Source organism: Sapajus apella, unplaced genomic scaffold (genome assembly GCF_009761245.1).
Source record: "Sapajus apella isolate SASKATOON/1434 unplaced genomic scaffold, GSC_monkey_1.0 scaffold46, whole genome shotgun sequence".
Taxonomy (NCBI): Eukaryota; Metazoa; Chordata; class Mammalia; order Primates; family Cebidae; genus Sapajus; species Sapajus apella.
Genome location: NW_022436986.1, coordinates 4,564,769 through 4,580,935, shown reverse-complemented (window position 1 = coordinate 4,580,935; position 16,167 = coordinate 4,564,769). Strand labels below are relative to the sequence as shown.

Below are 16,167 nucleotides of genomic sequence, written 5' to 3'. Positions count from 1 at the left end.
GGAATAATACAGAGCGATTCCGTGTGTCCTTTACCCTGTTTCTTCCATGGGTAGCATCTTGTAAGACTACAGTACACGGTACAGTATCACTATTGTGATACTGGCATCAGTACAGTCAAGATACGGAACTTTCCATCATTAGAAAGATCTGTTCGCTCCACCCCCACTCCCTCCCTAACCCCAGATGACAATTCACCTGCTCTCCATTTGTACACTTTTGCCGTTTTAGAAATGTTACATAAATGGAATCATGCAGGATGTAACCTTTTCAGCTTGGCTTTTTTCACTCAGCATAATTCTTTCGCAATTCAGCTGGATTGTTGTATATATTGAGTATTGATTGTGTTTGTTTGTTTTTTCTTTTTTTTTTATAGAGACGGGGTTTCACCATGTTGGCCAGGATGGTCTCGATCTCTTGACCTTGTGATCCACCCACCTCAGCCTCCCAAAGTGCTGGGATTACAGGTGTGAGCCACCGCGCCTGGCCACTTCTTTTTTCTTTCTTTCTTTCTTTTTTTTTTTTTTTTTTTTTGAGACAAGGTCTGGCTCTGTCACCCAGGCTGGAGTGCAGTGGCATGATTATATCTCACTGCAGCCCTGAAGACTCCACTTCCTGGGCTCAAACAATCCTCCCACATCAGCCTCCTGAATAGCTAGGACTACAGGTGCATGCCATCACACCCAGCTAATTTTTGTGTATTTTTATGTAGAGGTAGGGTTTTGCCATGTTGCCCAAGTTGGTCTTGAACCCCTGGGCTTAAGTGATCTACCCGCTCCAACCTTCCAAACTGCTGGAATTACAGGTGTGAGCCACTGCACCTGGCCTCAATCATGTGTTCCTTCTTTCTTATTTATTATTTTGCCCAGGCTGGAGTGCAATGGCATGATATCGGCTCACTGAAACCTCTACCTCCTGGGTTCAAGCAATTCTCCTGCCCCAGCCTCCCAAGTAACTGGGGTTACAGGTACACACCACCATGCCTGGCTAATTTTTATATTTTTAGCAGATGGGGTTTCACCATATTGGCCAGGCTGATCTCGAACTCCTGACCTCAGTTGATCTGCCCGCCTCAGCCTTCCAAAGAGCTGGGATTACAGGCATGAACGACCTTGCCTGGCCTATTTTTTTTTTTTTTTAATAGAGATGAGGTCTCATTATGTTGCCCAGGCTGGTCTCAAACTCCTAAGTTCAAGTGATCCTCCCACCTCGGCCTCCCAAAGTGCCAGGATTACAGGTAGAGCCACCACGTCTGGCTCTGTGTTCTTTCTTACTGCTGACTCGTATTCTATGGTATGGATGCACTCAGTTTATATAGCCATTCACTCTCTGAAAGCCAGCGGGTTGTTTCAAGTTTGGGGCTGTTACACGTAAAGCTGTTACAGACTTTTGTGTACATATTTAGGGGTGAACATAAGTAAGTCTCCATTTCTCTGGCATAAAGGCCCAGGAGTGCAGTTGCTGAGTCATAAGGTCATTGCATGTTTAGCCTTACAAGAAACTGTCAATCTATTTTTACAAATTTTTAGTGTAAGTAAAATATTGCATGAGACCTACTTATGCTAAAATATTAGTGGTTGTTTATCTGCAATTTGAATTTAAGTGGACATCCTGTATTTCACTTGCTAAATGTGACTTCCCTCCTCCCAGGTGATACCAATGCGACTTGTTTGCCAATTGCATCTTCAGTAGCAAGGCTCTAATCTAGCTCATGTTCATAATTATGGAAAAATCTCAAGCACAGAAGTAGATAAAAATAATATGATGAAATTTCCTCTGCCCAGATTCTACAATTATCAAGAGTATTCCCCTCTTGCTTCATTCATCTCTTTTCCCTGAAATGTTTTAAATCAAATTCTGGACATTTTGTCATTTCAACCCCTCACTCCCACCCCCACCAACATGTCAGTATGCAATTGGAAAATGAGGGACATTTTCTGACATAACCACAATGCCAGGATCACATTAATAATAACTCCTGTGTTGTCTGATTCCTAATTCATGTGAAAAGGTCCCTGGGTGCCTCATACATGCCTCTTTGCTTGTGGTTTGTTTGCCTCAAAGTCCACATAGGGTCCATGTCTTGCATTTGATTGATGTTTCTTTTTTATTTTTTCTTCTTATAATCAGAGATGGGGTCTCACTATGTTGCCCAGGCTGGTCTCAAATTATTGCACTCAAGGGATCCTCCTGCCTCAGCCTCCCGAAGTGCTGGTATTATAGGCGTGAACCACCACACTTGGCCAGTATGTTTCTTATTAAGTAACCACATCCAGTACTACCATGCAGGTGCCATCCCATGGCACTTACCTGCACAGACAGGCCTTAGAGGCTCTTTATCATGTCATAACCAGGGATGGAGTGATTATGCTGATGCTTTATGAACATTAGCCCTATTCGTAGGGGATATAGTCCCATTGCACAGATGAGGTCGCTGAGGCTCAGGAAGGTGACTTCCCAAAGGACCCTGAGCAGTGTGTCCAGGACCCAAATGGCAGCCCAGACCTGGGTGTGGCCTTGGAGACTTGCTCTCACTTCACTGACCTGCAGCTCCTGAGGTTTGGCTCTGATTTGCATCAGTTCCTATTGGTTACCAGGATTACATTCCATGCCAGGCACAGAGAAGTGTCAGTAGGTGAGTAATGTGAGAACAGGGACAAGCTAGCTAATGATTTAATGAAGCGCATAAATTGTACTGGGATTGGGAGATGTCTGGCCTTGCCACTGCGTCCAGGAAGTCCCTCTCAGAAGGGCCCGGCTGCCCCAGGCAGTTTCAGATGTCCCAAAGGGAGTGACACCACAGACAGGGTCCCTCCCTCTTGCCTGTTTGTGACCCGGGGTGAGCTGGTTAGAGGGAGGCTGGAGGTGCATTTCGCAACCTGCAGCCTTGGCAACCAGGGACTGTACTCGGGGAACAAGGCAGCAGGGGAAGGCTGGGGAGAGGCCAGGACTGTGCTCCCGAGCCTGGGGCCCAGCCTGCTGCAGAGTCACCCCAGGGAGGGAGTGAAGAAGGTGGACTTTGCTGTGAGGTGGGGAGGGATGAAGGCAAGGGCAGGTAGAGCCCCTGGGGGTCAGCCCTGGAACCCTGCTGGTGGTAGACAGGCCAGAGGGGACGTGGGCGTGAGGGCCTAATGGACACCTCGGCCTTCAGGTAGGTGCCTGAGAGCGGGGAGGGGCACTTCACTGCCATGCTCTTAAAAGCCAACCTTAGCCGGGCGCGGTGGCTCAAGCCTGTAATCCCAGCACTTTGGGAGGCCGAGGCGGGTGGATCACGAGGTCAAGAGATCGAGACCATCCTGGTCAACATGGTGAAACCCCGTCTCTACTAAAAAAATACAAAAACTTAGCTGGGCATAGTGGTGCGTGCCTGTAATCCCAGCTACTCAGGAGGCTGAGGCAGAAGAATTGCCTGAACCCAGGAGGCAGAGGTTGCAGTGAACCGAGATCGCGCCATTGCACTCCAGCCTGGGTAACAAGAGTGAAACTCCGTCTCAAAAAAAAAAAAAAAAAAGCCAACCTTAGCCAGCACAGTGGCTCACACCTGTAATCCCAGCACCTTGGGAGGCCAAGACGGGAAGATCACTTAAAACCAGGAATATGAAACTAGCCTGGGCAACATAGTGAAACCCCATCTCTATTTAAGAAAAAAAACCCAAAGAAAAACAAAAACAAAAACAAAACAGGCCAGGTGCGGTGGCTCACGCCCATAATCTCAATACTTTGGGAGGCCAAGGCAGGAGATCACTTGAGATCAGGCATTCAAGACCAGCCTGGCCAACACGGAGAAACCGTGTCTCTACCAAAAACACAAAACTTAGCCAGGTGTGGTGGCACACACCTGCAGGCCCAGCTACTCGGGAGGCTGAGGCAAGAGAATTGTTTGAACCTAGGAGGTAGAGGTTGCAGTGAACCAAGATCGCATCACTGCACTCCAGCCTGGGCAACAGAGTAAGATTCTGTCTCAGAAAACAAACAAAAAAACCAAGGCCAACCTGACCCTTCTCCAGCCGATGTCTGTCCACATCACTCCGCTACCCAGAAGCCTCCTGGGACTCCCTGTTGCCTGCAGATACGGTTCTGCCTTCCTCACCAAAGTCCTCTTTGCCCTGTCCCAGCCAACACGTTTGGAACTCAGAGCCTTCCATAGCACATATCTGTTCCCTCCGCACAAATTCCCCTTCTAGAAATGCAGGGTGTGGGCTAATCTGGTGTTCTAGAAGTCTCTTCCAGTTCTAGGAGTTTGTTCAGGCTGGAAAAGAATATACTCAGGGAATGAGCCCTCGGCCTTCAAATATCCAAGGAGCTGGCCTGTGACAGAGGGCGCAGATGTGTCTATAGGTCCCAAAGGACAGCGCTAGGACCAGAAGTGGGAAGTGAGGGGAAGCAGGGGCCACCCAGAGGCCACACTGGGCCTGAAGTAGGAAACATTTCCTTCAAATTAGTAAGTTCTGAAAGTAGGATAAACTACCTCGGGAGGAAGTGAGCTCCCCATCCCCACAGGTGACCAAGTGGGGTTACCAGCTAACCTCTGGTTCACCGCTTTCATCCCTGGGTGTTGGATCCTACAGTAAACCCTCCACAGGCTCACCTGGGTGTAAGGAGAGGGGAGATGAAGGACGCCCCGCCCTAAATCATGGGAATGTGCTGTGCATTTTAGAAGTGCTCGTATCCTAGGGTCAGGAAATGCTCCTCTCATCTCTCCCTCTGCTCAACCCCAGTCTCCTCTGGGCAGTCCCGGTCCCACACCTCCCCCTCCAGTCAGGACATGGCTCACCTGTCCATTTGTCCATCTCTCCATTGGGTCCAGCCCTGCACCCTGGAAAGGGTGAATAGACTCCATGCCCTCAGCCTCAGCCCTCTTGCTCAGCCTCCTCTCTTGCCCTGTCCTCCAGCCTACCTTCCCCGCTGGCTGCTTCAGCATCCTTTCACTTAAAACCTATCTGCCTTTCTGACTTGAGATTCTGCCCCCCACCTGGCCTGGTCAAAGTCTTCCTCCGATTTAAAGGCCTCCTCCTCCAGGAAGCCTTTTCTGGTTCATCCCCTGGGTCTCTTATGCGCCTCTCCCCTGAGCCCTAAGTACATTCCATCCTGCCTCCTCCATAAAGCAGGTGGCTCCTGTAGCCCAGGATTGTAAGTACCGTATTTCTGCCATCACCAGCATGCTGCATGCGGCCTGGCACATAGTAGGTCCTCAGTGAAAGGCCTGTGTGATGATGATGATAACCACGATGCGACGACAGCAAGTGAGAGGAAACATTCCCAGTCCTGGCTCTGCTGTCCTCAGAGACATCGTCAACCTCTCTGAGCCCCAGCTCTGCACTTGTAAATGGGGGATTCTTGTACGACATCCTGGTTGGGAGGTAAATCAAACCATATGAGCAAAGCACCTGGCATTGGACAGAAAAACTTTTTTTTGAGACAGGATCTCACTCTGTTGCCCAGGTTGGAGTGCAGTGGCACAATCATGGCTCACTGGAAGCTGGATCTCCCAGGCTCAAGCAGTCCTTCTGCCTCAGCCTCCCGAGTAGCTGGGACCACAGGCGCGCATCCCTACACGGGACTAATTTTTGTATTCTTTGTAGAGATGGGGCCTGTCGCCCAGGCTGGTCTTAAACTCCTGGCCTCAAGTGATCTGCCCTAGACTCCCAAAGTGCTAGACTTACAGACATGAGCCACTGTGACAAGCCAAAAAACATTTTAAAACCTATTTCTTATAGACATGGGAACATGTCTGATCTAGCTGCCTGAGTTTACCAGTAGGAAAACAATCAAGCCACCAGCTCATCCACGGAGGGCATGCTTGGAGCCGCTGCTACGTAGGAAAGGATGGGAGTCCCCCAGCAGAACAGTTTGCCCCCTCCCCTCAGTGAGTATATCCCCTGGCCCCTGAAACATACCCAGCAGCAATGACACCGGGTTATGGTAATGAGCTGTGATGAGCTTCTTCTGGCTAATGTACTGAGCGCTTAGCAAGTACCGGGTGCTGTCTTCGGTGCTTTACGTGGATTAACTCACTTAATCTTCGCACCCTTCCTGTGAATGAGGTCCTACTACCGTTGTCATTTTGCAGATAAGAAAACAGGCATAGAGAACTGAGGTCACTTGCCCAAGGTGGCACCGTGGTGAGGGAAGTGGCAGGGATTCCAGCCCTGGAAGCCAGCGTCCGCCCCCGCTTCACCTCTGCTGCACTGTGCCCTCCCTCTGCCGTCCTGTCTCCCCTGCCTCCCAGTCCCCACCCTGAGCTGTTGCGATGCTCATCTGAGGTCGTGACTGTGATGGCTGCTATAGGAACAGCTTCTCCCTTGAGTGCTGAGGGTCATGACAGTGGCCTCACAGCCTCTCCCCTTCTGGCAGTGGGGGTCTGCCCTAGAGCATCCTTGCATCAGTCCCCACCCTCTGGGCTCCCCCCTCTGGGTCCTTCTGTAGTGTCTTCCCCATCTGCCCTGGGGCAGCCCCTGGGAGACTTGGAGGTGGTGCCTCTCCAGGCAGAGCGGCCCAAGCCAGGGTTCTGTGGGGTCTACTAGGGGAGCAGGTGGTCCCCCTGACTTAGAGCATGTACACCCCATCCATTAGAAGCCTGTTTCTGCCTGAGTGCTGGCCTTATGGGCAGAAGGCGGAAATGGCCTCCTGATGATAAATGTCCCTGACAGGTTTTTAGCAGCTCAGTCAATAGCCCACTAGGCTGGCTAATGTCTGCTCCTGCCTGTGGTCCTCAGCAGAAAACCCTTTTAGAAGCAGAGTAATCTGGTGTGGAGGGGAGGGAGGCGGTGGGCTGGATGTGAGTGGGCGGCCATCCCTGTCGGCTAAGAAGGAAGAGAAGCTGTCTAGGGCTGGGACCTCTGCTGCCCTCTGAGCCACACCCGACCCTCAGGCGCCTTCCCTGAGTCTGTGGGAGGCGGGAGGGGTGGGTCTGAATGGGGCTTCTGGGTAGTTTGCCTCCCGGCAGCCCGAGGGCTTGTCTGGCTCTTCTTGAGAAACCGCAGTGCAGAAACTGGGGCATGGCCCCGGGCCAGAGTGTAGAGATAAAGTCCCTGAGAGCAATCAGTGTGAGGCAGCCAAAGACCCAGTACTGCTCATGGCCTTTGATCCAGGAAATGATCCAAAAGAAAGGAAAGGCTGTGTGCAGGAAGGAGGCCAGGGCGCGGACTCAGAGCACAGGAAGTACAGCCCCAGCCTCACACTTCGGGGGCCAGAGACCTGGGCTCGAGCCCAGCTCTACCCCTCACCTTTGCAGTGACCCTGGGCAAGTCCCTCCTCCATGCTGGGTTTCCCCAAGTCTGAGGTCCAAGAGAGGGTGCTGGGATCCATTCGTGACGCCTGCCGCAGGTACAGGATAAGAGTGCAGCTGTGGGCTCCATTCCTGGTCTCCAGAGCCCTTCAAGAGCTACAGTTTTGGCTGGGCACAGTGGGTCACACCTGTCATCCCAGCACTGTGGGAGGCTGAGGCAGGAGGATCACAAGGTCAAGAGATCGAGACCATCCTGGCCTACATGGTGAAACCCCCATCTCTACTAAAAATACAAAGATTAGCTGGGTATGGTGGTGCGTGCCTATAATCCCAGCTATTCAGGAGTCTCAGGCAAGAGAATCACTTGAACCTGGGAGGCACAGGTTGCAGTGAGCTTGCAGTGAGCTGAGATCGAATCACTGTACTCTAGCCTGGCGATAGAGCAAGACTCCATCTCAGGGAAAAAAAAGAGCCGCAGTTGTATAACGGAAGTTTTTGGCTAATCCTGGATGAACCCATTTTTTCAGAAAATCTGTAGTTTTGTTTTTAAACACCTTTTTTTAATTGCAAAATTTACATAGCTAAAAAAAGGCAAAGATATTAAAGCCAGCCATTTATCCCACCATCTAGATATAACCATGAGTAACATTTTGGCACATTTCCTTCCATTTTTTTTCTCAGTTTTGATATACAAATATACATACATCTATGTATAACAATAGCTTCTGTTATTGAGCACTTACGGTAACACCTGACTGTTGGGCTTCTCATGCATAATATCTCATTTAACTCTCAACAGTCCTGCAAAGAAGAGATGATTATTCATTCACATTTTACAGTTAAGGAAAAAGAGGCTTGCAAAATTTGAGCAGGTGCACACCATGCTCAAGTTTTAATTTTTGAAAGCTCTCCTTGAGGACAGTGTACAAGATGCCCTGGGGGCTGAGCAAGAGGTCAGTGCCAGCTGGGCGTGGCAGCTCACACCTGTAATCCCAGCACTTTGGGAGGCTGAGGCAGGTGGATCATGAGGTCAGAAGTTTAAGACCAGCCCGGCCAACATGGTGAAACCCCGTGTCTACTAAAAATACAAAAATTAGCCAGGCATGGTGCTGCATGCCTATAATCCCAGCTACTCGGGAAGCTGAGGCAGGAGAATTTCTTGAACCTGGGAGGTGGAGGTTGAAGTGAGCCGAGAATGCACCACTGCACTCCAGCCTGGGTGACTGAGCGAGACTGTCTCAAAAAAAAAAAAAAGTCGGGCCGGGCGTGGGGGCTCACGCCTGTAATCCAAGCACTTTGGAGGCCAAGGGGGACAGAGCACCTGAGAATGGGAGTTCAAGAGCAGCCTGACCAACATGGTGAAATCCCGTCTCATTTAAAAAAAAAAAAAGAAAAAAAAAAAAAAAAGTCAGTGGCTTAAGCATCGGTCCATGGAGACCTGGGCCATGGCCTGTAGGTGCAGTGTCCTTCCAAGACCCTAGTTCTGGGTACTGCCCTGCCAGGACAGGGCAGGGGACGTGCACCTCTCTTCCCTGCCCTGCTGTGGCGGAGGCAGACCACTTGAAAGAAATAAAGTTTCAGCTACCTCCACAAACGTCACAAAGGACAGGAGTCCACATGTTTTCCTCTTTTTTTTGTTCTTTTTCTCTCTGAATGTGTAGGTGTGTGTATAAATTTTTTTCAGAACCATTTGAGGGTAAGTTACATCCATTTTAGCCCTTTATCCCTAAATACTCCTGTGTTTCCTAAAAATACACATATCCTCTTACATAACTGCAGTATATTATCAGCTTCTATAAGTTTAATGTTGCAATAATACTTTAATCTACCATTATTGTTCCGATTTGTTAAATAATGTCCTTTATAGCCTTGTCCCCTCCAGTAGGGGATCCAGTCTAGGGGGAGGTGTCTGATCCCCTTTTCCTGAGGGGAGAGAGCAGGATTAGGCAGAGTGTTTCCAGAGGGAGCACAGCAGCACCTCCTCTGTTTGCAGAGCTTCTAAAATGCATGCAGAGGCCAGGCATGGTGGCCCATGCCTGTAATCCTGCACTTTAGGAGGCCAAGGCGAGAAGATCACTTGAGCCCAGGAGTTCGAGACCAGCCTGGGCGACATAGCAAGACCCCATCTCTATAAATAATTTTTTAAATTAGCTGAGCTGGCTGGACACAGTGGCTCATGCCTGTAATCCCAGCACTTTGGGAGGCTAAGGTGGGTGGATCACAAGGTCGGGAGTTCAAGACCAGACTGGCCAACATGATGAAACCCCATCTCTACTAGAAAATACAAATATTAGCTGGGCATGGTAGCCCATGCCTGTAATCCCACACTTACGAGGCTAAGGTGGGAAGATCGCTTGAGCCCAGGAGTTTGAGACCAGCCTGGACAACATAGCAAGACCCCATCTCTACAAATAATTTTAAAAATTAGCTGTGCTTGGTGGCGCACACCTGTACTTGTAACTACTTGGGAGGGTGAGGCAAGAAGATTGTTTTACCCTGAGCTCGAGGCTACAGTGAATCATGATTGCACCACTGCACTCCAGCCTGAGCAATAGAGCGAGACCCTGTCTCAAAAAAAAAAGTACAGTGGTCTCTACACAGTTGGAGGGGGTAATGGAAGAAGAGAAGGTCGGATATTCCCCGAGTCCACCCTGTTGTTGAAAGTCCCTCTATAAAAAATCCTGAGACTATTGATTCTGCAAAGTTAAGGCCTATATTGTGTGTTCACCTTGCATTCAGCCCCGGCGACAGTACCTGCCCACCCTGGGCACCTTGGGAATCTTGTGGGATAGATGGATGTTGGCCAGTTTTCTTCTCAGCTGTCTCTTTCACGTCAATATAAAAATGGTTGGGGGAGCATTCTGGTGGGCGGCTCAAGAACCAGGGACTAGATGGTGGCTGTGAGCTGCATTGGCAGGCCAAGGGCCTGGGTCCTGGTCCCTGTGGCCCCTGTTCTGCCAGGGCCATGCAATGTGATGTGTAAAATGAACAGATCGGTCACACCAGTCCAAGGTTCTGTGATTGAACTCGTGTGGAGACCCCAAGAAATCCAAGTCTGTTGGTAGAGTTGGAAATAGCTTAAGGACTGTGTGACATGGGATCGGGGGCCTGTGTGTCCCTCCCAGCACCTAAACAGGTATTCTCAACAGGAAAGGGGAAAACAAGGGAAATATCCTTTCTATGTAATTGAGATAGAATTCACATACCAGAAAAGTCACCATTTTGGGTTTTTTTGTTTTTTGTGTAAGACAGGGTCCCATTCTGCTGCCCAGGCTGGAGTGCAGTCACGCAATCATAGCTCACTGCAGCCTTGACCTCCCAGGCTCAAGCAATCCTCCTACCTCAGCCTCCCAAGTAGCTGGGACTACAGGCATGAGACACTATGCCTGGCTTTTTTTTTTTTTTTTTTTTTTTTTTTTTGATACAGAGTCTCACTCTATTGCCCAGGCTGGAATGCAGAGGCACGATCTTAGCTCACCACAATCTTTGCCCTCTGGGTTCAAGTGATTCTCCTGCCTCAGCCTCCCAAGTAGCTGGGATTATGGGCATGTGCCACCATATCTGCCTAATTTTGTATTTCTAGTAGAGTTGGGGTTTCACCATGTTGACCAGGCTGGTCTCAAACTCCTGACCTCAGATGATCCACCCACCTTGGCCTCCCAAAGTGCTGGGATTACAGGCATGAGCCACTGAGCCGGGCCTCATTTTTTGATTTTTTTGAAGAGACAGGGTTTTGTCATATTTTCCAAGTTGGAAAATTCACCATTTTAAAGTGTATAGCTCAGCGGATCTTAGTATATTCTCATGATTGTGAGTATACAACAAGGTTGTGAATACTGTGAATAAACTGTCACCACTACCTAATTTCAAAATAATGTTATCACTCCAAGAAGACACCCCACACCCATTAGCAGCCACTCCCTATTGCCCCTTATCCCAAGCCCTAGGCAGCCCGACTCTGCTTTCTGTCTCCACGAAAGTATTGTTCTGGATTTTTCATATGCATTACTTGGGTTCCAGATACCAGGTGCCAGGGGGATGTGCTCAAGCAGTGAAACCACATCTGAACATCATCTAAGTGGAATCACACCACGTGTGGCCTTTGGTGCCTGGCTGCTGCTTCTAGTGTTTTCAGGTTTGTCCGTGCTATAGCACGGACCAGTGTTCATTCCTTTCTGGAGACGGCAGTGTCCCACTGCATGAATATGCTGCATTTTGTATATCCATTCTTCACTGGAGGGGCACTTGGGTTGTTCCCACTTTTTGACATTATGAAGAATATTGTTGTGAATATTGGTGAACCAGTTCCTTGTAGACCTATCTTTTCATTTTTCGTGGGGACAGACCTCGGAGTGGAATTGCTGGGCTGTGTGGGAGCCGTTTAACCTTTTGAGGAACTGCCAGACTGTTTTCCAAAAGAGCTACACCATTTTCATTTTACATGCCCGCCAGCAGCATATGAGGGGAATGCCTGTTTACCAAACATCTGCCATATGCCAGGCACTGTACCACACCTCCCGTCCCATGACCCTCACACCTACCTGTGAAACACCTGTGACTGCTCTATTTCACTGAGGACACCAGAGCTCAGAGAAGTGAAGTAACTCCCACAGGATCACATAGGGAATAAAAAGTAAGGCCTAGATTCACACCCGGCTCTGTCCCTCACATGTTCCTGCTGACTGACTACGTGACTGTCCAGACGCTAATGTTGAATCTACCCCTCCCCAACCCTCCTGGGCACTGTCTTGCAGACAGGAAAGTTGGACCCCCACTACCCAAAGGTCTGCGGGCACAGAGGGAACGTCTTGGATGTCAAGTGGAACCCTTTTGATGATTTTGAGATCGCCTCCTGTTCTGAAGATGCTACAGTGAGTGTCAGCCCAAAGGCCTTCCCCTTCCTGAAGGGTGGGATTGGCTGGCTGGGGTGGATGGTACCTGTTCTTGGCTTTCTGGTGCCCCTGACTCCATCGCTGAGGTGAGGTCACTGTGTGGGGTGGTGTTAAATTAGGCAGAGGAGGAAACATTCTGGGTGCTGTAGGACTAGGGGCACCACCCCTCCTCTCTATAGGCCTCAGTTTCCCACCTGTAAAATGGACATTAATAGCTCCATCCAGCTAATAAAGCCCAGTGAAAACGTATATTCCAATGGGAAAGCCCAGTCTTTGGGGGACTGTAAAATGCTACAAGGGACACTTTTATGGTGATCAGAAAAGATGTTCCACTTAATCCCACAGTGAGGAAGTGAGCTGTTAAAGGCTGTGATGGCCTTAGATGAATGTGGACACTAAAACCATTCCAGCAGCTTCAGTCTCACTCACTTTTTTGAGCTCTGTTCTATACCAGAGTTATATTCCTGCCCCAACAATGTTCAGTGTTACCTATTTATAATTCACTTTGTACCCACTTCTAAAATATGGTGGCTATTGCTTAAGACAAAAACCATAGATATGCCAGGTTCAGTGGCTCACACCTGTAACCCCAGCACTGGGAGGCTGAGGTGGGAGGATCGCTTGAGGCCAGAAGTTGGAGACCAGCCTGGGAAACAGTAAGACCCTGTCTCTACTAAAAAAATTTAAAACACGGATATGATCAGATGATTAAAATAAAGGTAAAAGTCATTGTCACCATGTATTGTGAGCCCACCATATTCCTAACTGTCCCATTTCACAATCTTCCTAGCAACCGCACAAGGTAGGATATTTTTCTGATGGAGAAGCTGAGGATCAGAGAGGTACAGCAATTTCCCCAATAGTACACAGCCTGTGGGAGTCAGAGCCAGGCTTCAGACTGAGGCCTGATCCAGAGCCCATTCTCTTTCCACTGTGCTATGCCACGTCTTTAAAGAGCAGCAGCCACAGATGGAGAAAGTGAAGAAATACTAGAAATGATGGCTATGGAGGGCTGCAGCAGCCAAGTTCTTAGTTTAGCTCAGAGCTACCTGGCAGCCAAGGCAAAATGGGCAATAAAGTGTATTGCAAAACCTTCAGTTAGATCAAAGGAAGCAGACCAGTTCATCTGGAAAGGCAGGCAGAAAATTCGAAGAGGATTTGTGTTGGTTTCCATATAGCAAATGCTGAGGAACGTAAGGACAGTGTCTGCCGAGGTGATTTCACCAAAGGGCAGTCAGGTCCTGTGAGAATTGGCCCCGTCTCCAGGGAGTGTAGGGCCTCTGGCAGGATATCAAATATCTGAAACAGTCCCCACTTTTGTAATACCTGCCTTTCCAGGCCTGTTTTGAAGGCTCCCTTCAAGATCGTTATTAAATCTCTTATTAGCCTCATTGCCCGCCACTGTCCCTTCCCTGATGCCCCAGGGCAGGACATGACTATTGGGGGGTAGGGGTGGCAGTTCCTTTTCTCCCTGAAGCTATGCCCACAGTGAATTTACGGAGTGAATTCAGTCCTGTTCCTCCTTGCCTTCAGGACCTGGAGGTCACGGTGGCTCCTCCAGCACTGGGGAGTCTTCTCTGCTTCAGTGCTGGGGCGGTACCTTCATTTCCAAACACACCTGTTTGGAATGCGTCCTCCTGCTGGTGTTCTATACAGTGGCAACCCTCACCAGCCCAAAGTTTCTGGAGCCTGGCACTGCTCTCATGGGGTTGGCTTCCTGGTTTTAAATCCAAGATGACCAGGAAATAAATATTTGCTGAATTGAAAGCAAAGTTATCTACTTGAAAAACCTGTATACCTCCAAGGGAAACAGTGCGTACAATCAACCAAGGGCCAGAGAACCTTGCAGGAACAACAAGGAAGGTCAAGTCAGCACCATCCCAGGCTTGTCTTATACTTCCATTTGTATACCTCTGTGACAGGGAGCTCTCTGCCATGGCCGCCCCTTCCATCTGCAGGCACCACCCTGGAAGGAAGTCCCAGTCTCTCTTCTCAGGCTCCAGGCACAGGCCTGTGACCCATCCAGCCCAGCCTCCTGGTCTTCAGAGTTTCCTCTTGTAGGCTATCCAGAGTGCACCTCCGGAGCAAGAAGTTTGTCTCTGCCCTGCTCTAGAGACTTCACTAGCTCCCTAGTACTCTGAAGATGCAGCCTAAACCCTTCATCCTGGCATTTGAGACTCCACCATGGCCCTTTGGGACAAGAAGTGTATAGATCAGTGTACTCTGGGAGATAGCCTAGGAGACAGGCCTGCAACCCAGCCACCTGCCCACCACCTCAGGCCAGCAGGATGACCGAGATCCCTAGAGGGCAGATTTGGAGGCTTAGACTCATCTCTGGTCAGCGCTGGCCCCTGCTCAGGCTGGAGGAGCTTGGCGAAACCCCTGTCCCTCTGAGGACCCTCAGCTGCCCCCCACTGCCCCTCAGTGCCCATGGCCACTGAGTGGGAGGGGGCCACGGAGAGCACTCCCTCGGACCTTCCGCTGGTCACTGCCAGATCTGTGGCTTAGGCTGGTGACGGTGCCAATGTGCCCTGGCTAATGCTCCCTTGGGCCATGTCTCCCTTGCCAGATTAAGATCTGGAGCATCCCCAACCAGCTACTGACTAGAAACCTCACGACCTGCAAGAAGGAGCTCGTGGGCCACGTGCGCAGAGTGGGCCTGGTGGAGTGGCACCCCACGGCCGCCAACATCCTCTTCAGTGCCGGCTATGACTACAAGGTGAGTCTGGGTGTTCTTTTTCTGGGGCAGCCCCAACAAATTCCCACAAACTGGAATACAACAGAAATGTATTCTGTCGCAGTTCTGAAGACCAGAAATCGAAAATCAAGGTGTTGGCTGGGCATGGTCGTTCACGCCTGTAATCCAGCACTTTGGGAGGCTGAAGCGGGCAGATTATGAGGTCAGGAGTTTGAGACCAGCCTGACCAACATGGTGAAACCCCATCTCTACTAAAAATAAAAAATTAGCTGGGTATGGTGGCACATGCCTGTAATCCCAGCTACTCAGGAGGCTGAGGCAGGAGAATTGCTTGAACCCAGGTGGTAGAGGTAGCAGTGAGCCGACTGTGCTACTGCACTCCAGCCTGGGTGACAGAGCAAGACTCTGTTTCAAAAAAAAAAATTAATAAAAGGAAATCAAGGTGCTGGGAGAGCCAGCTCCCTCCAGAGGCCCCAGGGAAAAATCCTTCTGTGCGTCTCCCAGCCTCTGGTGGCTCCAGGCATCCTTGGCTGATAGCTGTACCACTCCAGGCTCTGCTTCTGTCTGTGCATGGCCTTCTCTCTGTGTCTGTCTTCCTTATAGGAAGAGGAGAGCACCTGTCATTGGATTTAGGGCCCACCTGAATCCATTATGAACTCATCCTAACTAATTTCAGCTGCAAAGACCCCATTTACAAATAAGCTCACATTCTGGAGTTCCAGGTGGACATAAGTTTGGGGGAGACCCTATTCAACTCATTACAGCCTGCCTGGAGGGGATGGGATGGCACTGCCCAGGAAATTGGTCCCCTGACCCTGCTCCACTAACGACCAAACATGGAGGCAGTAGGCCCTGTAGATTGGGACCCACTGTACAGGAAACCTCAATTCTATTCCGACTTAGTCTCTGACTTGCAGTATAGCCTGGGAAAGTGCCTTGACTTCTCTAGGCCTCAGTTTCCCAATCTGTACACAAATTGAATTGGTGGGACCATGGCTATGGCTTTTCAGTTCTTATCTTTTGACTCTACAGGGGTTTACAGAGGCACCTCAGAACCCTCTGCAATGGATAAAAGGGAGGTGGGGGCCGGGCACGGTGGCTCAAGCCTGTAATCCCAGCACTTTGGGAGGCCGAGGCGGGTGGATCACAAGGTCAAGAGATCGAGACCATCCTGGTAAACATGGTGAAACCCCGTCTCTACTAAAAATATAAAAAATTAGCTGGGCATGGTGGTGTGTGCCTGTAATCCCAGCTACTCAGGAGGCTGAGGCAGGAGAATTGCCTGAACCCAGGAGGCGGAGGTTGCGGTGAGTCGAGATCGCGCCATTGCACTCCAGCCTGGGTAACATGA

General features: G+C 49.9%; 1 protein-coding gene across 2 annotated transcripts in view; it reads left to right on the top strand.

Annotated features, from left to right (window-relative positions):
- CORO2A (coronin 2A) overlaps positions 1-16,167 on the top strand; it is a 65,719-nt gene that overhangs the window by 40,027 nt on the left and 9,525 nt on the right. For both annotated transcript variants that reach the window (XM_032240153.1, XM_032240154.1), the window contains exons 3-4: positions 11,981-12,097; positions 14,688-14,837. In XM_032240153.1, the coding sequence (XP_032096044.1) occupies positions 11,981-12,097; positions 14,688-14,837 (267 nt within the window). The remainder of the gene's footprint in view (positions 1-11,980; positions 12,098-14,687; positions 14,838-16,167) is intronic.